This window comes from Pleurodeles waltl, chromosome 5 (assembly GCF_031143425.1).
Source record: "Pleurodeles waltl isolate 20211129_DDA chromosome 5, aPleWal1.hap1.20221129, whole genome shotgun sequence".
Lineage (NCBI taxonomy): Eukaryota > Metazoa > Chordata > Amphibia > Caudata > Salamandridae > Pleurodeles > Pleurodeles waltl.
This window is the reverse complement of record NC_090444.1, coordinates 857,490,490-857,516,571: the sequence shown is the minus strand read 5'-3', so window position 1 is coordinate 857,516,571 and position 26,082 is coordinate 857,490,490. Positions and strand designations below refer to the sequence as shown.

Here is a 26,082-nt window from a genome sequence, read left to right as displayed (position 1 = left end):
TCAGATTTCTTATTGGGCAAAGTTTTGATGAGGGCAAAATAATTATTAAAGCACTGGAAAGAGTTTGAGTATGACGGAGCTCAAATTAGTCCGACATTGAAGGTGTCTGAATGTGGCCCATGCTGGAGAACGAGTGTTAGTAGGTAAGTAACTTTCCCACTTTTATCACCTCAGACTTGAACATTGATACCATATTATATATTTTGGATACTAGTAAGTTTTTTTTACGATCACAGCTATGATGGTCTTGGTATGTTTAGTTTACCTTAGACTATCATTCACTGCCTTTTGTCTCCATCTCTAGCCCCTGAAGACAGCAGTCACCAAGAACTGTCTGGAATCAGGATTGGTTTTCAGAATGAAATGTTAAAAATGATGATAGATGGGATCCGATCATCTCTTGTGAGTACCTTTACTATATACTTAAATTGAAACAGCAGGCAGAGGATTTGAGGTAGCATCCTTTACTTATTTGTACATCAGTGATACTACCTCGTTCCTCTCTCTCACAACAATCCCCACTCTGTGACACATTCCTTTACTGGCCTACTCCCTAAACTAACTCAATGCTAACATGCATCACTTTGAAAAATAATTCTGTGTCTTGAAAGTCCAGGGGTTGAGGATGCTTAGACTAGCAATTTGGTCTTTTCATCCCTCCTCACAAATCACTGAAACTCCCCTCAACCAACTCCACATTTCACCTCCAGCAAAGATTCAACTAATCCCACCCTTGTAAAAGCTTCATATATAACTGAAACCCAACCATTTTAAACTGCATTTTGGTTAATCAGTTCTCTTTGTACTTATGTAGTTTTAGTTTTCATTGACTTGCTCTTTATATTGTGAACATGTTGTAAATCTGTTTATTGCCTTATTTTGGTAGATACATCCTTAGCCCCCCATCCAGTGCCAAGCCCTTTTTGACTATTTGGGATAGTTCACTACTGGGGCTCCATAACTTTTTTTTCTAGATAAGGTATCCACACCAAATGTGTGTCCTATTTTAGGCTTAAAGTTTTTTTTATTATTTTTAAAAGAGAACAATACAGCAACATCTCACCTACATCCATCTGCTGGTAGGGAAAAATAGCAGGTGAGTGAAAGAGTGGAGCGAGGGTGACATTAGAGAGAAACAGAGAACACCATGAAGGAGGAGGAGGGAGTGTCAGCGAACCGACAGGGTGCGTCAGCAGCCCCTTCTAAATAGGCAACCATAGCACCTAAGCTGTGGCTCAGAGATGTGTGTGACGTCCTTGCGTGAAGCTCGGTCGGTTGTGAGGTCAGTGGTCATGAGACGCAGTATGCAGAGACACGCAGGTCTGGTTAAGTCCCTGAATTCTTGTGAGAGGTCCCAGGTTTTATCGGAAGGGTCAGTTTTTGCTTAACTGTGGGAGTAATTTTTTTCATGCCAAGCAGTTCCCTTAGTTTATAGAACCAATCAAGTTGAATAGTGTTTTAGGGGTACCCCAATGTGATAGTATGACTTGTTTGGTGGCACACAGAGCTAGGAACAAGGCTTCCCACCTTGGGGGATCGAAGAGAATATGTTAAGGCATTTGGGAGGCCCAGTAATATGTAGCTCGGGAACCTGGGGAGGTCTACCCCTTACATCGCATCAATGACAGCCAAGATCTCAGTTCATTTTGTTGAAGGGAAGAGAGCTGCCAGAATAAATGTGTCAATGTTCCCTCCTGTCCGCAGCCCCTCCAGCAGTGAACATCTCTGTTCCGTTTCGGTCGTGCTTTTCGGGCTGGGGTGTAAAATGAATAATGAGCTGGTTTAAGGAGTGTTTCCTTGCCGGAGATGCTGCAGGCCGTAACTTTAACACTTTTTCGAGTATCCGACTATTCTTTGGCGTTGAAGGTACCCTCATGTTCTTTTTCCCATCGTTGCTGTGCCACCGATTTAGTGGGGGCTAATGGCATGTTAAGAAAGGTGTATACATCCGAGAATAGGCGTTTATTTGTATGTCTGTTAACTAGACATTTCTCAAAGGACAATAAGGGTCTACTAGCGTGGGGGAAGATAGTTGATTGCATGACCCAGTGGTGGATTGTAACGTTTTGCCAAAAGGTGGTTTTGGGGAAGGCCATAATTAAGCTGGATCTGGGGAAAAATCCACGATCCCGTTGTGGTCATAGAGGTCCCTGATACTTATGCAGTTATTCTGCTGCTATTGTATATATGTGGCACCATGGCATGCCAGAGGGATGTTGAGATTTCCAATAATCGGGGTTTGAGGGGAGATGCAGGTGAATAGTTGCTTTGTTTGCTGTACTTTGTCCCAGGTTCCCATAGTAGCTCTAAGAACAGGGGGAATGTACACCCCAGGTGGTCTTTGCGGTTTAGGTAGCCAGGGCATCTTCCAGGTATGGATGCCCGCAAATGCTTTATTGATGAAACGCCATTGTTTCTCCGAATATGGTCTGGCCCATTCCACTATGTAACGGAGTTGTGCAACTTGGTGAATTTCAAGACCTCTGTCTGCTGTGGATAAGCATGCTTGCCTTTTTTTCATACGGGCTTTCTTGCCTATCCAAATGAATTTGCCTATAAGGTGTTGCAATTTAGTCAGTACCTGTGGCGGGGGCAGCAGGGGCAGTGTTTGCAGGATGGATAAAATCTTGGGCAGAAGGGTCATTTTGACCGCCGCAAAACTTCTCAGCCACGAAAGGGTATAACCCCTCCAGGATTGCAGATCCGTTCGTGCAGTGGAGCGTAGCGCAGCATAATTGTGCTCAGCTGTACATGCCAGTGTGAATTAAATATGTAAGCCCAGGTAGATCAGTCCCTGAGTGGCCTATGTAAAAGGAAAAAGACTCTTAAGTGTGAGTTGATCAGGTTGTGGGGCAGTGAGGATGAGGATCTGGGATTTCTGTAGATAAGCCGTGAACCCCCAGACTTTCCTAAAGGCTTCTAGCTCACTCACCTGTGGGCAGGGAGGTGAGGGGATGTGTGAGGGTGACCATACCTGTGTCTGCATAGAGAGCCAGTTTGTGCTTTTTCCCAGCTATGGCAATGCCTGTTATTGCAGGATTTCTACGGATTCGTCCTGCAAAGGGTTCCATATAAAGGGCAAAAAGAAGCTATCTGTCGAGTGTCACAGGCGATATGGAAAGACAGGGATAGCAGGCTGCAACCCACATCGCTGATTGAAGGTCTACGTAGTTAAACCAAGTCCAGTGGCAAAACTGCTGGCCAAGTCCCACTTTCTGGAGCACCAAGTGTAGGTATGGCCAGTGAACCCGGGCAAATACCTTCTCAGCATCAACTGATAGTAGAAGCACGGATGCAGAAGCGTTGGGTTTTATCTAAGAGATGGCAGAGACGCTTTGTGTTGTCACTACATCTCCTCTCGGGGATGAACCCTGCCTGATCCGAGTCTACCAGACTGCGTGTATGACGCAAGACGAGCTGCTAGAATAGGAGTAAATATCTTGCATCTACATTTAGTAGTGATCTTGGCATATATGAGGGGAATGTTTAGGGATCACCGTGATAGTGGCTATTTTCACAAGCGAGTGAGGAGGGGGGCTAGCGTGCAGCAAGTAGATTGTAGAAATCAGCAGTGAATCCGTCTTGCCCTGGCGCCTTGCCTGCTTGCAATCTAGAGATAGCCACCAACAGCTCGTCCTTCTGGATGTCTCGGTCAGGGTGTGAAGCGTCATGTGGCGTCCTTTGTTCTAAGGAGACCTGTGCTAAGTATAAAAATGGCCTCATAGCTGTTGAGTGCATCGGCTGAGTAAAAGGCAGCATGGAAGCGCTCAAAGGCTTGAGCGATGTGTTCGTCTTGGTGTATCGTGTCACCTTGCTGCCCTTCTAATTCGGCAACTGTCTGTCAGTTGGCTTGGGCCCATAGGCAATGTGCCAGCAGGTGGCCTGCTTTGTTGCCCCGGTTTAGTATTTCTGCTTGGTGTGTATAAAAAACATATTTTGCCTTATCCATATCTAGGGCCTTGAGTGGTTTACGCACTGTGGTGAGCTAGCGACGCAGGCTATGGGACTGTTTGTGTCGTTTTTGCAGCTCCATCACCTGCTCCTCAAATCAAGTCAGTTTATACCTCCTATCCCAATTAAGTCAGGCAGCTAGAACAATGAGCTGGCCCTGAGTCACTGATTTTAGTGTATCCCACAGTTATGGCAGGGGTGACTCTGGGATATTGTTGATTTCCACATATTTGATAATGGCTGCATTTATTTCTTGGATATTACTTGCATGGAAAGAGAGGTTAATGGGTGAGTGATCTGAGAGGGCAATCACCCCTATGGCCACACCCTTTGTAGTCGCTGATGGGCATGGAGTTGTAAGGAAGTAGTCAATCCTAGCATATGTTTGATGGGTGACTGAAAAAAGGTGTCACCTCTGTCCTGAGGGTGCTGTGTGCGCCATAACATCTATAAACCCATACTCAGCCAGCCGTTGGTGGCCCTGTGGTGTAAATGCACCTGCCTGCCCCATCCTCTGTACCAATAGATTCAGGCTGGCGTTGGGGACCAGGTTAAAGTCTCCAACCATGACATCTGCATCAGTCGTGGCTATCACCTGCCCCAGTGCTTCAAGGATAAAGGCATCTTAGTCTTTATTGGGAACGCATATGATAACGAGCATAAAGATGTACGTTTTCTTGGCGATGCAGAAGTTTAGGAGTCCGTCTGGGATTTGTGCTTGCGTCTGAACTACCCTATCAGGGTAGTGTGCAGCTAATAGAAAGGACACCCCCATCCATTTCCCTGGAAGGGACGAGAAGTATTGATGATCATGCCATCGGGATCACAGGTGCTTCCAGTCTGTTTTAAGAAAGTAGGTGTCCTGAACTAAACTGATTACATTTGGATTCCATTAACATAGACAGGAATGCGAGGCGCTTCACTGGTGTGCTAAGGGCCTTAACCTTGTAGCTGATTATTTTATCCCCAGGAAGGGGAGAGAAAAGGCGATGAATAGAGCATCGCAAAAGTAACAATCAGAGATATAACTGCTGCGGTCATCTCCTGAGATTGCGAGGAAGAACCTTGTACTGGGTCCGTGTCTCAGACCCCAAAATTGCCTGGGCATCAGTCTGCTGGTCAGGGAAGCTCCGCAGCCGAGGGTCACACCATCTAAGGCAGCGGAGGAGTGGGAGCTCAGGTGCATCTCTCAATAGGGTAGGAGAGCATCCAGGTGAAATGCTTCAAGAAGAGGCCCCAGGATATGATTTCCAAGTTGGAGCGGTCCCTAGTCATTCTCAGGCTCAGAGGTGGTGTCTTGTCGCTGGAGCTGATGAAAAGCAATGCTCTGCTTGTGCCTCTCCCATTCAGTAGGCTTGTTAGCACCTTTCGTCTTCAGTCGTGTGGAGTGTTGTGAGCTCGGAGGAGGTGAGGAGGACGCCGTGGGGGTGAGATGGCAAACTGAGTCAACATCTTTTAGCTTGTCAGATTCCAGCAATGCTTTGGCTTCCTCTACGGTGCGCACAAGCCATGTTTCGTTGTTCCATACAAAGGTGAGGTGGAAGAAGTATCCCCAGCAATAGCAAATTCCCCGCTTGTCCAAAAATTCAGTGATAGGCTGTAGCAGACGACAACGCTGCAAGTTGATGGGTGTTGTTTTTTTTTGGTTTGTAGTAGTGCAGACAGGCCAGAATGTCTTGGGTATACCTTGGTGATCTAGCCAGCTGGCCCGCCCTGTGGTGTGCGCTCCATTGTAGTGTCCTGTTTGCCCAGATCTGGGGCCACATGGTGGAGCAGCTGGTCCTTCAAATTCTCAAATGTAGCTTGGAGTGGGACTCCTTTTAGTTGTATGTTGGCTTGTCATGACCTATTTTCAAAGTCTTCCAGTCAGTAGTGCAGTTTGGTGTTCCTTTCCTGCAGATTCATACTTCACATCAGGTGGGCGTTGAGTTCTTCTTCGCGGGAGTCACCAACTTGTTCAAGATCATTGACCCTCTGGCCCAGATCCCCACTTCTTGTTTAAGATCTTTAACTTACAGGGTCTTTTCCTGCTTGAGAGCTGCGATGTCCTCCTTCAGAGCACTTAAGAGAGGCTCCAGGAAGGCCCGGGCGACTGGTGCTTCTTCGCCCACCTGATCCATGGCAGCGCCAACAGCCAAGGAGGATGTTGAGGTAGAGATCTCACTGGGATGCTCCACTTTTCTGCCCATGGACTTTGTGAATGAGTCTTTGATAGAGCTGTACTTTTTAGCACGGTGAGCAGCCATGGTTGCTACAAACATCCATGAGCTGTCAGGGCCAGCAAAGCTGAGAATGAGGTCCTCGAAACTCTGGTGGCCGTCTTCATAGCTGTTGGGTTCAGTGAATAGGTTGTGCTACATTTGGCTACAGTCCCACAGGGCCCACCACGAGGAAATGGGGGGGGGGGTAGGGCCTCAGTCCTCAGTGTTAAGGCAGCAAGGTTGCAAACAACTGAGTGGTCTAGTTAACGCAGGAGAAGCTGTTACTTAGTTTGTCCCCCAGGAGGTCACCACTCCAGCGTGCAAGTCCCCACCGCCAGAATGGAGCTAATAAAGCAATCCTTATACAGCTGACACTCAGGGTCCTAGAGCAGTTCTGTGCCAGTGAGCAGGAAGTCACACCCAGTGATTCTTGCCAGTGTAAGTGTCAAGAAGGGGGAGGTGGCTAATGCTGCAGGTCACCAAGAGCCAGAGGCAGAAGTCAGAAGGGATAGGGTAAATTGCAGGCCCCTCGTCCTCCGGGGATTAGTATTCAGGGGCAGGATCTAAGTCACTCCCAGCTCACCTCTTTTCTGTAGGCCGTGAGGCCTAGTGCGAGCTGACCATTTCTCCACCACCCCAGGTCTCAGGTAGAGCAAGAGGGGCGGGCAGCTCCCCCTTTACAGGACAAATCCAAATTTGTGGCAGTCACCAAGCAACCAAGTCACCAAGCCCCCTACAGGCAGCGTCCCAAAGGCGGCGGGCGTGTGGTATCACCAGTTAGTTCAGGTACAGCAAGCTATTCAGGCTGTTAGCGGCTGCTATTCCATTGTGGAAGCCCACAGTGGACGAGCCGTTGAGGCCCGGGCAGCGAGACCACCCCGGAGCGCAGGTGTGCTCCGCAAAGGTCTCCTGTCACTTAACCAGGTTGGGTCATGCAACAGAGGCCAATGCGCTTCCAGCGTAGTCAAAGCCTTAAATGCGATGCAAGGCCGCGATAATATTATAAGGCGTGGGTTGGGCCCCGGCACAAGCGTGTGCCCCAGGCAGCAGCAATAAGGCACCAGAGGGCTCAGCGGTCGGCCCCCTGCACTCCATAGGCCCCCTCCCGCAGGTTTGGGAGAAGCAACAAAGGCACTTTGCACACCTCCACCACCGCTGATACTGAAGTTGACAATTGAGCTCCTTGGGTCCACTACTGTCTGGGTGCCATCTTGGGCACACCCTCCTGCGTCCTTCTTTTTTCTAACATTCAGGGGGGACTGAGAAAATAAGCAAAATATAGCAGAATTTGGAGTTTAAAAAAAAAAGTGTTCACATAAGTGTCTTTTTTTCTCCTTAAAATGGCAGCTATTAATGGTTCACTGTACTAAAGTCACCCTCTTCCCAGTTTTCAGGAACATGCAGAGCTGAATCAATAATCCTAATGTTGTACCACAGTTTAGGCATTTTTCTGAGAGGTAGTCTAATTTCCCTATTTTCTGTGCTTTCAACCTACATCCAGTTAGTGGTGGAAACCAGCGAGACATCTATTAGTGATTGAAAAAGCTATACATTTCTGAAAACTCGACAAAAGTCCGAATTCAGCAAGGGGTCATATGTGTAGATCCCTGAAGATTTTCCCAAGGAAAATAACTATTGTAATACATAAATATTGAGAATGAGTAGGAAAAACATGCAAATGTGACATTTTTACCTGTAACTTTTTGTCACTATGGAAGACTGACAAAAATAATATACCGTTATGTCCGCTAGACCCCTCTGGTTGAGGGGCATATATTATGGTTTGTACTTTCTCCAAAAACCCAAGGTACCCAGAGAAATAGTTGAGCTGCCCGTACAATGGGTTTTCATTGAGTACCAAGTATAGACCAATTCTTATAGCCAGAGAGAAAAATGGGTATCAAGAAAACGTATGTATTTCTGAAAAGGGCACAGGAAATAGAGTTTAGGAGCAGTGGTTATTTCTACATTTCTGAATTTGTGGGTACCTGTACTAGAATATGATTTGAAGGGTATTTTTCAAAATGTCATCTTTCTTATACACTGGTTTACATTTGAAAGGCACAATTGTAGCAAAATCCAATTGGTAATAAGGAATAGTTTCTCACTTGTAACCCCTGTTCTCTCGCTGGGGAATTTCCATGATAGGTCGTAAGCACTGAATAGTCTTGCCCTCTTGCGGGTACCCCGGACCAGTTCCTCACTATGGGGGTCATTCTGACTCCCGCCGGCCGCGGTAACCGCAGGGCCGGCGGGAGCCGCTGAATGACCGCACCGCGGTCAAATGACCGCGGCGGCCATTCTGGCTTTCCCCGCTGGGCTGGCGGGCGACCGCCAGAAGGCCGCCCGCCAGCCCAGCGGGAAAGCGCCTTCAACGAGGAAGCCGGCTCCAAATGGAGCCGGCAGAGTTGAAGGCGTGCGACGGGTGCAGACACTGAAAATCTTAGTGGGGCCCTGTTAGGGGGCCCCTGCAGTGCCCATCCCATCCCACGACACCCGTTACCGCCAGCCAGGTTCTGGCGGTCAAAACCGCCAGAACCAGGCTGGCGGTAAGGGGGTCGGAATCCCCATGGCGGCCATGGAGGATTCCCCAGGGCAGCGGAAAACCGGCGGGACACCGCCTGTTTTCCGTTTCTGACCGCGGCTGTACCGCCGCGGTCAGAATGCCCATGGATGCACCGCCAGCCTGTTGGCGGTGCATCCGCGGTCCCCGGCCCTGGCGGTAGTCAACCGCCAGAGTCGGAATGACCCCCTATATCTTCTTAAGTGGAGATTTTCGCCTTTCTTCAGGAATGCCTGTAAAGACAGTTAAGAAAAGACCGATAATGCTGTGTGTGTGTGTATATATATATATATATATATATATATGTATATATATAGATGTACACTGGGTAAGTGTCATTTTCCATATATATATATATATATATATATATATATATATATATATATATATATAGAGAGAGAGAGAGAGAGAGAGAGAGAGAGAGAGAGAGAGAGAGAGAGAGAGAGAGAGAGAGAGAGAGAGAGAGAGAGAGAGAGAGAGAGAGAGAGGGAGAGAGAGAGATGAGAGAGAGAGAGAGAGAGAGAGAGAGAGAGAGAGAGAGAGAGAGAGAGAGAGAGGAGAGAGAGAGAGAGAGAGACAGACACACGCTACAATGGCCCAATTCTTCCTCATGAAACCAAAAAAAGGCCAGTACATTAAAAATGAGTATAATTTAAGAAGTTTTGAAACAGTATAAATCTCCTTTACAAACCCCTTTTTTTATGATAGAGATGAGGGAGTGCAGGGGCAGAGTAGACTCATAGGCTGCCATTATATGTCTAAAATAGAGGCTGTGCCTTTGAGAACCTAGGGACCACCAGTACCCCATCATGCCCAGCTGGTGGCAGTTGCTTCATTTCTTTTTTAAGGTGATATGGGACATATAAAGATTGCAACAATATCTGTGCCCATTTTACTGGGCAGTAGGTAACGTTGCTTATGACTTATCATGGAAATTCCTCTGTAAGGGAACAGGAGTTACAGGTAAGAAACTATTCCTTCTCTCATAGGGGATTTCCACGTAGTCACAAGTACTAAATAGAGTAGCAAGCCCATCCCCACATATCACAGTGGATAAGACAGAGGGTCACTTAGACAGGTTAAGCAAACAGATTTCTGCAGTAAGCCTGCCCTACCTGAGCAACTGCACTATCATCAGAGTCTAGGCAATAGTGTATGGTGAAAGTATGTACTGATTTCCAGGTAGCTGCTTTGCAAATTTCTGAAAACTGGATATTGCACACTAAAGGAGTAGTAGACGCTTTCCCCTTATTAGAGTGTGCTTTAGGTTAGCTGGTAGTGGTTTGAGCTTTTTGGTAGCACAACAAAGTACATGAAACTATCCATTTGGAGATGGATTGTTTAAAGGTGGCTAAACCCATGCGGACCGGACCATAGTTAATAAACAATTGGTCCGTTCGTTGGATAGCCCATGTCTTTTCAAGCTAAAACTTCAGAACCTCCTAACATCCAGTGAATGGAGAGAGCTTTCTGCTGGAGTAGAGGGATTCTGAAAGAATGTAGGCAGTGTGATAGTCTGGTTGACATGAAAGTCTGACACTACTTTAGGAAGGAATTTTGGGTGAGTTTTCATAACTACTTTGCTAGAATGGTATGGTTCGTGAGAACATAGAGCTTGTATCTCGCTCACCCAGCGAGCTAATGTGGTCGCTACCAGGAAGGCTGTTTTCCATGTAAGGTGTTGTAAGGAAGCTTTGTGGATGGGTTCAAAGGTGTCCCACATAAGGTGAGAAAGCACTATATTGAGTTCCCAGGGAGGCTGGGGACACATAATGGAAGGGAAAACCTTCTTCAACCCCTCTAAAAAAACCTTAATGACAGGGATTTGGGGAACAAAAGATATTTGTGACAGACATTTCCTGTAGGCAGTTTAGAAGGTATGGTAGAATCACATCCTCTCAGTAAGTAGTCAGGTCCATGTTCTTAGAGGAACACCAGATGCAAAATCTCTTCCTTTTGAAGGCGTAAGGGGGGCGAGTGAAAGGAGGCTTAACGTCCTGGAGGATCTCCATTCAGTCTTGTGACAAGTTGTAATGTCCATACTGCACTAGCTCAGGAGCCATGACACCAAATTCAGTAAGGAGAAATTGGGGAGTACCATCTGTCCTTCAAATTTCTTCAGTACGTCTGGTCTGCATGGCAGCTTGGGATGGGGATGCTGTGACCGGTAAAGAAGGTCGGGGAACCACCATTGCCGTGGCCACTCTGGAGTAATTAGGATCATCTTGGCTTTGGAGTGGAATGTCTTGATCATGACTGCCGGTATCAGGGGAATCAGTGGAAAGGCGTACAGAAATTTGCCTGACCAGTCGATCCACAGGGCATTCCTCGGTGACTCTGGATGGTAATTCTGCACAATATTCAGTACCCAGATGTCGGTTGTGATGCGTTGCTACTCTTCCCGATAATGTGTAATGGTTTCATCTACTGGAGTGGAATCGGATGAGGGGGAAGGGGAAGGGGAAGGGAGGGCTTAATGTTTTGTGGCTGATGTTTACCACATTGGGTGGGTTGTTGGGAAGATCGACCTCTTGTCTGCCTGCACTGTGGTAAGTAGGATCTCTGGTGGTTTGTTGAGATCTGCTCGGAAGCCACTGAGGGGTTCGAACACTGTGAGTAAAACCAACGTTGGTAGGAACAATTTGCATTGTTCTCTGGGTTTCTCTAGATCCACAGCTTTTAATGTGTTGATGTCGGTTTTCATTCTTGCCATCTCGTTGTCAGTACAGCTGCCTAATAGGGTGGAACCTTAGAATGGCAAATTTTGGATGTGGTGTTGTGCTTCTGATGTTAAAGAAGTTAGCCAGAGCCAAGAATGCCTCCGCAAGGTGACTCCGTGACAGTAGCCATGTGAGGCCAGGAGGAAAGAATCCGCAGCTGCACTTATAATCTAATTAGAAACCATTGCCTCTTCGTGGACTATCTTTAAGAAGTCTTCCTTTTTGTCCTTAGGCAGGTGGTCAGCAAACTGTTGGATTGAATCTCAAAGGGTTCGGTCGTACCTATCCAAGAAGACTGTAGCACTGGCTGCCTTCATTGACGTGGCCGCTGTACTGCAGTCTTTGCGGCCTGCTGAGTCCAATTTTTTACTCTCCTTGTCTGGAGGGGAAGAGGATGATGGAAAACTGGAACAGACTTTTTTAGCCGCCAAAATAATGACAGAGTCTGGCGGAGGATCACTGCGAAGAAATAATAGGTCTTGATCCCCAGGCTGCTATATCTTTTGAAACCTGGATGTCGCAGGTTTAGCCATTGCCGGAGTTAAGGAAAAATCCATGGCCGGTTCGAGGAGACCCGGGACCAGTGGAAACAACAGTCTGGAAGCTGTACTCCGATGTAGCATCTCGAAGATTACCGATGTGGACGCTGTGGGTACCGACACTGGTATAATGAGTTTTGCAGCCCCTCAAACTAGCACCCCTTGAAAGATAGTAATGTCATCAACTGGAGAGACACAAGGTGGTGGTGAGTCTGATAAAGTTGGTAAATAGACTCTTGTACAGGAAGAGGAATGATCAGTATGCCAATTATAAGAGTCTGACCTTGACCTATGGGAAGATCTGTGATGGCGATGCGTATAGCTTGTTGCAGTAGGAGTGCCCTGATATATGATGTCTATGACAAGAGTGGTGGCGCAAATGGGAGTGCGTTGGAGGCCTGGGAGCTGGAATGCTTCTAGGTCCCGAAGGAGGAGGTACTGAATGAGGTGCTGATGAAAGAGGAAGCACCTGTGGTAGGTGGTGGCATCGGCGGAGGCAAAGCAGGTGGAGGAGGAGATGGTAATACAGCCAGAAAAGGTGAAGACTGACGAAGAGTAAATTCTTCTTCTTTTTCTCCTTTTTCTTTTCAACATACTCCTCAACGCCGATCTTTCACGTCAATGTTTAGCCCTCTACGTCGACCGTCCACACTATCTTGCAGATGAGGCACTTCTTGGCGTCGTACGCCGGTGATGTACCAATGGCATATAGTCCTCCGATGGTGTCGCAGTTTTCTAATGGTCAAACTAGCTCTTGACGGCGAACAAGTTGGCACTGTACCTTATCGGGACCAATGTCTTCTATGGCTTGAAACACACTTCTCAGACCTCCCACATCCACTGGAAGTTGAGGGAAGAACCCGGGTGGAAGACTGGCCTCCCCCTCGCTCTAAAGTCCCACTGGTAGGCTGTGTTTGCTGGCGACACCTCACTCTTCTCTTCCTTGAAGGCACATATTCTCTCTGTCATGCGGAGTGCACCTGGAAAATTTGCTGCAGTTGTCACAGGTGTCAGGAAGATGAGATGAAGGTAGGCAGATGATACAGACCTCATGAGGGTCTGTTTTGGCCTTTTTCCTGCCACAGTGAGGACACTTATCAAACAATGAAGGCATTTTATTTGACAAAAATGTATTTTCTGTAAAAAAAAAAAAAAAAAAAAAAAAAAAAAAACAGAAAAGAGTGGGGGGAGTAAAAATGACGTTGAGTGAACACATCGCCACCAATTTCTGAATTTTTAGAAACAAAACCTATAAAAGGCCCACGCTCAATCCTTCGGGGACCTATCAGCAGGAGCCGTAAAAAAGAACTGAAGCAACTGCCACCAGCTGGGCATGAGGGGATACTGGTGGTTCCTAGGTTAAAGGCACTGTCTCTATTTTAGACGTATAATGGCATCCTGTAAGATGTTCTTTCTCATCTCTATCTTAAAAAAGGGGTTTATGAAGGAGATTCATAAAACATAATAAATTATCATTTTTAATGCATTTACCTATTTTTGATTTCATGATGAAGATTTGGGCCATTGTAGCCTAGATATATAGGCTGCATTATGTGTCTTTTTGTTAAGTGTCTTGTATGAAGCTGGCCTGGTGTGTGGTCGGTACCTATGATACTTACACATTATACCAGTTCCAGGTATCCCCTCTTAGTGAAGTGAAGGGCGTGTCTAGATGCCATGCTCTTTAGAGGTACCTGTGGATGAGCAGCCAGAGCTTCTCTAGGAGACATGCAAAGCTCATGCAATACCACTGTAGTCACACAACACTTACACACATAAAAAAACACCCAGCTGTACAAAAATAAAGGTTCTTTATTTTTGGAACAAATCACCACAAAATACTAGACAGGTAACTCACCCTAGGAGGTAAGTAATACACTAAATATATTCACTAGAAATCAGAAACATGCTTAGAAGATGTTAGAAAACAGTGCAAATAGCAATAACCAATATTGACCCTAGGGGGAGCACAAACCATATATTAAAAAAATGAAATGTGAACAAGGTACCCCCACCTAGGTAAGTAAAATGTGTAGAGAGGAGCTGGGAGTACTCAAGAGTCCCATGGTGCACTGCCAAGGTTTGAAAGAAGCAGAAGACTCACAAAGCCTCAGCAGTGAACATCCACCACGGTTGCCTCCTCTCCCCGTTCTAAACACACTATTTAAATAAATGAACAAATTCTGAAAGTTTTTTGACTGGTCAGCATCATAAAATCATTCTTCCAGCATTGTGCCAAAATGTTTTATGGGATTTGAATTAACGCTTCAACAGTGCTAGCCTTTTTAATTTGCCTACAAAGTAATGTACACTTTTTCATACCTTTGTATGTTATTCCCTAGGGTGAAGGTATAAATATCAATAGAAAACAGTGGAAGACTATTTTATGGGGCTGTAAGGATATTTTCCGCTTGCAGCTTGGACGACTGCTTGTGTATGTTTTATCTCCTGCAAAAACATTGCAAGAAAGGAAGCACGTTTTCAAAGTACTATGTGAACCAAACCTTCAAGAAATTATAAGAGATTGCCTGAGTCCACCTTTTCAAGTAAGCAACACATATTACAAGGTTTAATTTTTTGCATATTTTAATAAGGTAATTTGCATAGTTGTTGTTACCTCATCCCTTAAATTTATCTTGAGGGTCAATAAGCTGTCATGTTCACTCAACTTGCTTTTACAAAAACCTTTTAAATGTGCCAGAAAGAGTCTGCATACACTACAGGTCTCAAAATGTATTTGCTACTTTTTTGAAACTATAAAAAATAAAACATTAACAGAACTGCCAGGAATGTGAGGGTGTGTTATCACTTTCAATTTCAAAACACAAAGGCAGAGGATTAAGATTGTTATGGTTTGAGATTTGTAACTGTGTTCTGTTTTAACCCCGATGGCTTCCTTTAGGAAGAATGATTTAAGTAACAGTATCCAGAATCTTCTTTTTCTTATGTAGTGTGTTTTCTGTCTCACTGGAGCTTTCTGCTTCCAGACTGTTTTGCCTTCTGTCTTTTTCAGTGCATGTTTATTTTCCTCACTTCATGGATCGTGTTGTTGCTCTTTTATTGACAGTTACTGAATCTCTCATGTTCTCCTTCCATTTATCCCTTCTGTTTTTGAACTCTCTAGTCTGTGTCTACTGTCACCATTTTGTCTTTTCCACACTGCATACAGTTTATTTACAGGTATTTACATTTAGTTTTGTGTTGCAGAAAACTGACATTCTACAGTCTTTACTTTCGCACTCCCTGTATTCCGGTGAGATTGTCACACAAATCTCTTTTAATTTTAAAACTCCTCACATTGCTTCAGAGAAAGAAAAGTAAATACCAATTCCCCATGTTAAATGAATAAGCAGCAATTTATCAGAAGACATAGCCTGTCATTTAACCTTTGTCTTTGAAGCATTTTCAAATGTGACAAGTTAAACACAGAATTTAAAGGCATCTTTATTGTTTGCTCAGCGTTCCCTGACCCACCAAAAGTCGGTGTACGACCAGCCACAGTTTGGGAAACACTGCTCTATCCACTTGATTTGACCTCATAATTTTCACAAACAAATGGATATATTCATGTGGTGAATTATTACAACCCTGGAATCATCTCCAAATCGTTTACCCTAGCAGCCTATGGCCCTTAGATTGTGGATCCCCTTCACCACCCATAAGATGCAATCAGCGTTTCCTTGTCTAAAATGGACTCACAATAGAGGAAATATTAGCCCTCTTGTAGTCTCATAAGAGACACCTTTCAAGAAAGAAACCTATTGATTGGTTTGTTGCTCAGTGTATGCACATTTCTGAAACTAGCATTTACCAGCCTTCATCGATTAAAGAACCTTTTATATGGATTTGGTGACAGTAGTTTTTATCACCTTGAAACCACTGGTGTATGTACTCTTTAGAAATGACTGCAAACTAATATAATAGTATTACCTATCACCTGTTCAGTTCATAAAATTTAAACAAAGACCAAGTGGTTCAGTAACTGTATTAACAGACACACATCCTGTAGTTGTGTTAAACAGGAAAACAATCTCAACTGCCTCTAGTATTGAACAAATAGTATATGAATTTAGTTAGTGTAGAGTAAGGAATATATTAATAGGTATTTTGTATGAAAATCGGTTAACAACTGGTGATCTGGGAACAATTGCCAACAGGGTTGCCACATGACCAATATTATTCAAGTCTGGCTAGTATTTTAATGCTAAGTGGGGGGCGAAAAAACAAAAAACAACAACATTATTAAAATCTTGTATTTTTTCGCTTTGAAACATAAACTAAAGAGGTAAGAGTGCAAACAAGGGATACATTTATGTAAATGTTCCATGAATTAAAGTTATTTAACAATGGAAAGTGCTAGCCTCTGAATTCAATTAAAAAAAATAACCAATCATGACTACGGGTCTTAAATATTAAAGCACCTAAATTTAGGAAAAAAATAAAATTTTGGCAATGAGTACAAAAAGATAAACCCATGAAAGGTAGGGGTTATCTAGTGGAGATGTTTCAAGTACATTAACCCTGTTGTGCAGTTTTAATCGATTTGCTTTGACATATGTCATCATACTCGGAACCCACTTGCTGATACATTACATATTGTGTGTTAAATACACATAGCAAAAAACCCTAGATGTTTCAAGACGTTCTACAGACAAAATGGGTGACACGTCGATGTTCCAGTCTCTAAGCTTTTCCATCCACGATACCATCCTCAGGACAGAAATGTTTGAAATTAAAACAAAACAGCCCCCTACAATGATAGAGAAGCTTTGCAACAAATTCGGGACAGACCTCAACAATCTCGTCTTGTGTGTGTTTTGACATTTGACACACTGCCCAATAAAATCAAAAAGATAATCAACAAACATTGGGATTTGCTCTCATGGTATTAAGTTTTCAGAGAGAAAACTTTGCTTTCAAAAGGGGTTCTAGTTTAAAAGATCGTCTAGTTAAAGCATATGTTGAACCATCTACACCTACAATTCAGCAGGCATCTGACTCCCATCATTGGCATGTAACACCACCAAAACAGTGAAAGATTTTCACATAAGTGGCCTGCATTCTGTCCTCAAGAATTTTCCAACTGTAACACCTCCATTGGTATTTGTTGTGTACAATGTCCATGTGGCCTTCCATATATTGGCAAAACCACACAGCCAGTAAGAAGCATATTACGCAACATCATTCACATGTTAGATGTAGAGTGGAACATGGTTGGGCATTTCATTTGATGAAATCACACAGAAAAAGATCTTTTGTGGTGGGTAACTGACATTGTGAGATCTTCGATACGCATATCCAATGTGGCCTAGTTGTTGACAATTAAAGAAAACCGCTGGATATGGAAATTGGACAGGTTCTGATCAATTAATCTGATAGAGACTTCTAGTTGCAGATTCCTTACCTTAGAATTTCCCCCCAGGCGTCAGACTGGATCCGGAGATTTTTCTTCGAGCAATACTCTTGCGCGTCGGTACGTGGCATTGGTCGACTCTGCAGGCGTTGTAGGCATCGTGGTCGCCGTGATGACGTCGGGAGTAGTACATAGAAACCACCCTCGCACAGTGACGTCAGATCTTTTCTTTCCACTCCACACGCTGATCCAGAGAAGAGCTACCCTAGGCTATTTTTTGGCCGAATTCGACCGTTTTGTCGAAGTTTTTTGTGTGCGACTTTGGTGCATCGAGATGTCCCCGAAGACAGGGTTCAAGCCTTGTGAGGACTGCCATCGGACGATGTCGGTGACAGATCCTCATCGCGTTTGTCTGTGGTGCCTCGAGCACGGGCACGACCCGAAGTCGTGCTCCGAGTGTTGGGCCGTGCACCCGAAGGCTTTGAGGGAGTGGTCCCTAAAGCTAATGGCGCCCCGGCACTTGAATCCACGTAGGTCCTGGTCTCGCTCGAGAGGAAGGCCTCGAGATTGGTCACGAAGTCATCACCACTCGTCTTCTTCGAAATCCTCAGGTTAAGGTAAGAAGAAGAAAAAGTAGAAGAAGTCCCATTGCTCTCCGACTTCACCCCATCGCTCGGCTGACGCGGGACGAGCGTCCACGCACTAGGCCTCTGTCCTCAGAGCCTACGTCTGGGTCGACTCCGCGCTTCCCTGAGTTTCCTGGAGCCAGAGCGACCCCCGCCCAACTGAAAGAGTTTTACGAGGCCATGCGCCTCATCTGTGGGTGGGCCGACCCCGATACGGCACCTTTGGGCCCAAGGGGTTCGGCTGAGGGGCCTTTGGGTTCCGGCCCGGCGGCTTCACCCCCGGCCACTGAGGTCACCTCCAGATCCGTTCGTGGATCCGCACCGGTGCCGTTCGCACCTTTGAGACCTTTCCTGGCGCCGGGTTGATTATCAACACTCCCGATGTCGGTAGTGCCCACTATTGACGTCGACCCAATTCTTATCCCTGATGACTCGGAGTCGGGGCGGCGTCGGCCGATGCCGTCTTCATCTTTGGTGGGGCCTATCCGCCCCAGGTCGGATTCAGACCCTTTTCCCTATTGGTACGAATATGGGGAGGAATTGGAGGGGTACCTGGGTCCTTATGAATACCAGGATGACACTGCTATGGACTGGGCACAGGATTTGGGTGAAGCCAGTGGTCTGGATACTTCTCCTGACTCTGGCATGCTGTCTCCTCCTACCATGGCTACGGCCGAGGGAGCAATTTATGGTATGGTGGTCGGTAGGGCAGCTGAGGTCCTCGGCCTTGAGCTACCTACTGTAGAAGTCAGATCTAATCTCCTGACAGAGGTGCTTCAGCCTGGGGCTTCTACTTCAGAACCCCTTTTACCATTCAATGAGGCCCTCACCAATGTCCTTTTGGGTACATGGTCCAAACCCAACACAGGGGCTCCTGTGAACAGGACTATCTCTCGCCGCCATCGGCCCGCACCGAACAACCCAAAATTCCTGTCCCAAAACCCCACTCCTGAGACTCTTGTTATCCAGGCTTCCTCTTCTTCAGGCGTGTTCCCTTCCGCACCCCAGGGTAGGGAATCCAACAGACTGGAACAGTTTGGCAAGTTGTTTTCTTTCTCCAGTCTAGCGCTGCGGTCTGTGAACACCACATGCCTTTTGGGCCATTATACTCACTCCCTGTGGGATACGGTAGTACAAGTCCTGCCGCAGATACCAGAGGAAGCCCGTGCTATCGTCTCACAAGCAGTGAACGATGGGAGAGATGCTGTGTGTCAGGTAAGTCCCTTGTAACTGGTATCCCTGGTACCAGGGGCCCTGATGCCAGGAAAGCTCTCTAAGGGCTGCAGCATGTCTTATGCCACCCTGGGGACCCCTCACTCAGCACATGCACACTGCCTCTCAGCTTGTGTGTGCTGGTGGGGAGAAAATTACTAAGTCGACATGGCACTCCCCTCAGAGTGCCATGCCAACCTCACACTGCCTGTGGCATAGGTAAGTCACCCCTCTAGCAGGCCTTACAGCCCTAAGTCAGGGTGCACTGTACCACAGGTGAGGGCATATGTGCATGAGCACTATGCCCCTACAGTATCTAAGCAAAACCTTAGATATTGTAAGTGCAGGGTAGCCATAAGAGTATATGGTCGGGGAGTCTGTGAAACACGAACTCTACAGCACCATAATGGCTACACTGAAAACTGGGAAGTTTGGTATCAAACTTCTCAGCACAATAAATGCACACTGATGCCAGTGTGCACTTTATTGTAAAATACACCCAGAGGGCATCTTAGAGATGCCCCCTGAAAACATACCCGATTTCCAGTGTGGGCTGACTAGTTTTTGCCAGCCTGCCACACACCAGACATGTTGCTGGCCACATGGGGAGAGTGCCTTTGTCACTCTGTGGCAAGGAACAAAGCCTGTACTGGGTGGAGGTTCTTCTCACCTCCCCCTGCAGGAACTGTAACACCTGGCGGTGAGCCTTAAAGGCTCACCCCCTTTGTTACAGTGCCACAGGGCATCCCGGCTAGTGGAGGTGCCTGCCCCTCCGGACACTGCCCCCACTTTTTGGCGGCAAGGCTGGAGGAGATAATGAGGAAAACAAGGAGGGGTCACTCCCCAGTCAGGACAGCCCCTAAGGTGTCCTGAGCTGAGGTGACCCTTACTTTTAGAAATCCTCCACCTTGCAGATGGAGGATTCCCCCAATAGGATTTGGGATGTGCCCCCCTCCCCACAGGGAGGAGGCACAGAGAGGGTGTAGCCATCCTCAAGGACAGTAGCCATTGGCTACTGCCCTCCCAGACCTAAACACACCCCTAAATTGAGTATTTAGGGGTTCCCAGAACCGAGGAAGATAGATTCCTGCAACCTAAAGAAGAAAAAGGACTGCTGACCTGAAGCCCTGCAGTGAAGACGGAGACGACAACTGATTTGGCCCCAGCCCCACCAGCCTGTCTCCCTACTTAGAAGAAAACTGCAACAGCGACGCATCCAACAGGGTACAGCGACCTCTGAAGCCTCAGAGGACTACCCTGCATCTAAAGGACCAAGAAGCTCCTGCGAACAGCGGCCCTGTTCTAGAAACTGCAACTTTTTGAAACAAAGAAGCAACTTTTAAAGACCACACGTTTCCCGCCGGAAGCGTGAGACTTTCCACTCTGCACCCGACGCCCCCGGCTCGACCTGCGGAAGACTAACACTACAGAGAGGACTCCCCGGCAAATGCGAGCCCGTGAGTAGCCAGAGTTGACCCCCCTGAGCCCCCACAGCGACGCCTGCAGAGGAAATCCAGCGGCTCCCCCTGACCCCAACTGCCTGCTTCAAGGAACCCGATGCCTGGAAATAGCACTGCACCCGCAGCCCCCAGGACCTCAAGGAACCGAATTCCAGTGCAGGACCGACCCCCAGGTGACCCTCTGCCTAGCCCAGGTGGTGGCTACCCCGAGGAGCCCCCCATGCCTGCCTGCATCGTTGAAGAGACCCCCGGGTCTCCCAATTGATTCCTATAGAAAACCCGACACCTGTTTGTACTCTGCACCTGGCTGCCCCTGTGCCGCTGAGGGTGTACTTTCTGTGCCTGCTTGTGTCCCCCCCGATGCCCTACAAAACCCCCCTGGTCTGCCCTCCGAAGACATGGGTACTTACCTGCTGGCAGACTGGAACTGGGGCACCCCTATTTCCATTGAAGCCTATGTGTTTTGGGCACCACTTTGACCTCTGCATCTGACTGGCCCTGAGCTGCTGGTGTGGTAACTTTGGGGTTGCCTTGAACCCCCAACGGTGGGCTACCTTGGAACCTACTTTGAACCCTGTAAGTGTTTTACTTACCTGTGAACTTAACATTTACTTACCTCCCCCAGGAACTGTTGATTTTTGCACTGTGTCCACTTTTAAAATAGCTTATTGCCATTTTTGTCAAAACTGTACATGCTATTGTGATTATTCAAAGTTCCTAGGATACCTGAGTGAAATACCTTTCATTTAAAGTATTGTTTGTAAATCTTGAACCTGTGGTTCTCAAAATAAACTAAGAAAATATATTTTTCTATATAAAAATATATTGGCCTGGAATTTGTGTTTGAGTGTGTGTTCCTCATTTATTGCCTGAGTGTGTACAACAAATGCTTAACACTACCCTCTGATAAGCCTACTGCTCGACCACACTACCACAAAATAGAGCATTAGAATTCTCTTTTTGCCACTATCTTACCTCTAAGGGGAACCCTTGGACTCTGTGCACACTATTTCTTACTTTGAAATAGTATATACAGAGCCAACTTCCTGCACTGTGAAGTTGACAATCCGTTGTGGGCTGGATACGACCGACTCTCTGGGCAGATCGGTTGCAACGACAGTGGCCTTACAGTACCACGCCTGGTTACGCACTTCTGGTTTCTCAGGGATGTCCAACAGTCACTCATGGAGATGCCCTTTGATGGCACCCGTCTCTTCGGAGACAAAGCGGACTCGGCATTGGAGATATTCAAATCAAATCAAAATCAAATCATTAGCATTTGTAAAGCGCGCTACTCACCCGTGCGGGTCTCAAGGCGCTAGGGGAGAAAGGGGGGGTTATCGCTGCTCGAACAGCCAAGTCTTTAGGAGTCTCCGGAAAGCGGAGTGGTCCTGGGTGGTCCTGAGGCTGGTGGGGAGGGAGTTCCAGGTCTTGGCCGCCAGGAAGGAGAAAGATCTCCCACCCGCCGTGGAGCGGCGGGTGCGAGGGACGGCAGCAAGTGCGAGGCCAGCGGAGCGGAGGGGGCGGGTGGGGACGTAGAAGCTGAGGCGTCTGTTGAGGTATTCCGGTCCCTTGTTGTGGAGGGCTTTGTGTGCGTGGGTGAGAAGACGGAAGGTGATCCTTTTGCTGACTGGGAGCCAATGCAGGTGTCTCAGGTGTGCGGAGATGTGGCTGTTGCGGGGTACGTCGAGGATGAGGCGGGCCGAGGCGTTTTGGATGCGTTGCAGGCGGTTTTGGAGTTTGGCGGTGGTCCCGGCGTAGAGGGTGTTGCCGTAGTCCAGGCGACTCGTGACAAGGGCGTGGGTCACGGTTTTTCTGGTGTCGGCGGGGATCCAGCGGAAGATCTTGCGGAGCATGCGGAGAGTGAGGAAGCAGGCGGAGGACACGGCGTTGACTTGCTTGGTCATGGTGAGAAGAGGGTCCAAGATGAAGCCGAGGTTGCGGGCGTGGTCTGCGGGGGTCGGTGCGGTGCCGAGGGCCGTGGGCCACCAGGAGTCGTCCCAGGCGGACGGGGTGTTGCCGAGGATGAGGACTTCCGTTTTTTCAGAGTTCAGCTTTAGGCGGCTGAGCCTCATCCAATCTGCGACGTCCTTCATACCCTCTTGTAGGTTGGTCTTGGCGCTGGCGGGGTCCTTGGTGAGGGAGAGTACAAGTTGGGTGTCGTCGGCGTAGGAGGTGATGATGATGTCGTGCTTGCGTACGATGTCGGCGAGGGGGCTCATGTAGACATTGAAGAGTGTTGGGCTGAGCGATGAGCCTTGAGGTACGCCGCAGATGATCTTGGTGGGTTCTGAGCGAAACGGAGGGAGGTAAACTCTTTGGGAGCGGTTAGCGAGGAAGGAGGCGATCCAGTCCAGGGCCTGGCCTTGGATCCCGGTGGAGCGTAGGCGGGTGATTAGGGTGCGGTGACAGACGGTGTCAAAGGCAGCCGAGAGGTCGAGGAGAATGAGGGCGACTGTTTCACCGTTGTCCATCAGGGTTCTGATGTCGTCTGTGACTGAGATGAGGGCGGTTTCCGTGCTGTGGTTGGTTCGGAATCCGGTTTGTGAAGGGTCGAGCAGGTTGTTGTCTTCCAGGAAGGTGGTCAGCTGTTTGTTGACGGTCTTTTCTATTACCTTGGCTGGGAAAGGTAGAAGAGAGATGGGGCGGAAGTTTTTCAGGTATTCCCGGGCTACGGCTCGGTCCCTCGGTCTTTCCTCAGCCACTCGCCCACCACAGTCTGCTTTTTGTCCCTTTCGTGGACAAGGCAGGGGGCACCCTGTTGCGTCCTCTACCCAGCCACCGTGCCACACACGCTGGCCAGCCTATGCGTGGCCGAGGACGCAGAATCCCACGTGGCCGTGGGACAGGGAACCAGAGGTCTGTCCGGTACACCTCTGCCCCCGCTGCAGCCTCCAAACCCTCCTATTCCATCCCCCCACTCTTGGTGGCAGGATCCGCCATTACCTGCCCCACGGGGAACATATCACCATGGACGGGTGGGTTTTGCAGATCATTTGGAAGGGCTACTCCCTCCCTTTCGAATCTGCACCACCACACATGCCACCATCCTTTCATCATCTTCCCGAGGATCATTTGGTGCTTCTCCACCAGGAAGTCGCGGCTCTCTTGGCCAAGGGAGCTATTGAAAGAGTCCCTGTGCCAGAAGTAGGTTGTGGTTGTTATTCCTGCTACTTTCTGATACCAAAGAAGGACAAGGGCTTATGTCCTATCCTAGACCTTCGGGACCTGAACTACTTCCTCAAAAAGGATGAAATTCAAAATGCTCACCCTGGCTCAGGTTCTGTCTGCCTTAGGCCCAGGAGACTGGATAGTAGCGTTGGAGTTGCAGGACACTTACTTCCACATCCCCACCCTGCCTGCCCACAGACGTTACCTACGATTCGTGGTAGGTCACGAGCACTTTCAGTTTACCGTGCTCCCCTTCGGCCTTGCATGCGCCCCTCAGGTGTTCACGAAAGTTATGGCGGTGGTTGCAGCTCATCTGCGCAGGTTAGGGGTCTCAGTCTTCCCCTACCTCGACAACTGGCTGTTGAAGGCGCACTCGCCCCAGACATACGGCTCCCAGCTTCAGACTACGGCGAACCTCCTGCACACACTGGGGTTCACTATAAACGTGCCAAAGTCACACCTGACTCCTTCTCAGACCTCCCTTTCATGGGAGCTGTTCTGGACACAGTGCTGTTTCGGGCTTATCCTCCTAAAAAGCGAGTCCAAGACATTCAGGCTATGATCCCAATCTTTCAGCATTGGTCTTGGGTTTCAGTGAGACTGACTCTGAGGCTGCTGGGCCTCATGGGCTCCTGCTTCCTGCTAGTAACACATGCCAGATGATATCTGCGGGCTCTGCAGTTGGACCTGAAGTTCCAGTGGGCGCAGCATGAATGGAATCTCTCCGACATGGTCCAGATCTTGGAGGGGACTGCGAAAGACCTACAGTGGTGGCTTTCGAATCTAAAATTGGGTCAACAGCAGATCCCTCTCCCTTCCCTAACCAGATCTCTCTATAGTGACAGATGTGTCACTTCTGGGTTAGGGCGACCACATGGGAGAGGCAGAGATCAGAGGCCTCTGGTCTCCGGCGGAATCGGGGCTCCATATAAATCTGCTGGAGCTCCGGGCGATCAGGCTTGCGTTGAAAGCATTCCTTCCCTCTTTCAAAGGGGAAGTGGTGCAGGTGTTTACGGACAATACTACCACCATGTGGCACTCCAACAAACAGGGTGGGGTAGGGTCCTAGACCCTTTGTCAGGAGGCACTACGCCTCTGGACATGACTGGAACATCAGGGCATTACCCTGATGGTTCAACACCTGGCGGGCTCTCTCAGCGCCAGAGCAGACGAACTCAGCCATCGACGCACAGTCGATCACGAATGGCGTCTCCATCTGGAGGTGGCGCAAGGTCTCTTTCACAAGTGGGGAAAGGTCTCTTTCACAAGTGGGGAAAGCCTTGGTTAGATCTGTTCGCCTTTGCAGGGAATGCGCAATGTCAGCTGTTTTACGTGTTTTCGAGTTTCCGAGGCGGCACTCGCTCGGAGACGCTTTTGGTCTCGAGTGGAGAACCGGCCTCCTTTATGCCTTCCCGCCTATCCCTCTTCTGCCCAGAGTTCTCAAGAAAATCGGGAATGACCGGGCCCAAGTCATCTTGGTGGCTCCGGACTGGGCTCGAAGGGTGTGGTATCCAGAGCTATTAAGCATGTCCATGGATCCTCCACTCAGACTGCCTCTTCGGGCGGATCTTCTGTTGCAGCAACAGGGAACGGTTCTGCACCCAAACCTGTCCAACCTCCGCCTTCATGCATGGAGATTGAGCGGCAATAGTTGACAGCTTTTGCCCTTCCACCCGAAGTCTGCAATGTTATCTTGGCAGCCAGGCATCCATCGACTAAAACTGTATACGCCTCTGTTGTTGGAGTAAATTTGTGGCATGGTGTAACAACAAATCTGTTGATCCCCTTTCTGCCCCTCTGTCAGAAGTTCTTCTGTTCATTCTTTCTTTAGCCCAGCAGGGCTCTGCTTTGGCCACCCTTAAAGGGTATTTATCTGCCATTTCCACCTTTCTTAGGCTACCTGATCAGCCCTCACTCTTCAAATCTCCTATTGTGAGTAGATTCCTAAAAGGGCTCACCCACTTATTTCCTCCCATTCCATTTATCATGCCTCAGTGGGATCTTAATCTTGTACTTACTTATTTGATGTGTGCCCCCTTTGAGCCAGTGCATAATTGTCCCTTGCGGCTCCTCACCTTCAAAACTGTCTTTCTGCTTGCTATCAACTCTGCTCGCAGGGTGAGTGAGCTTCAGGCCCTTTCTTCAAAAGCTCCATACTTGTCTGTACACCCTAACAAAGTAGTGTTGCGCACTAGAGCTTCCTTCCTTCCTGAGGTGGTTACACCATTTCATGTAGGCCTGTCCATCACTTTGCCTACCTTCTACCCACCCCTACATCCTTCCCAT

General features: G+C 47.9%; 1 protein-coding gene across 1 annotated transcript in view; it reads left to right on the top strand.

The window, feature by feature from the left end:
- Positions 1-26,082, top strand: part of LYST (lysosomal trafficking regulator) — a 2,674,875-nt gene that overhangs the window by 1,652,081 nt on the left and 996,712 nt on the right. Inside the window, 2 exon segments of the mRNA XM_069234946.1 lie at positions 305-402; positions 14,317-14,520. Coding sequence (XP_069091047.1) covers positions 305-402; positions 14,317-14,520 — 302 coding nt within the window.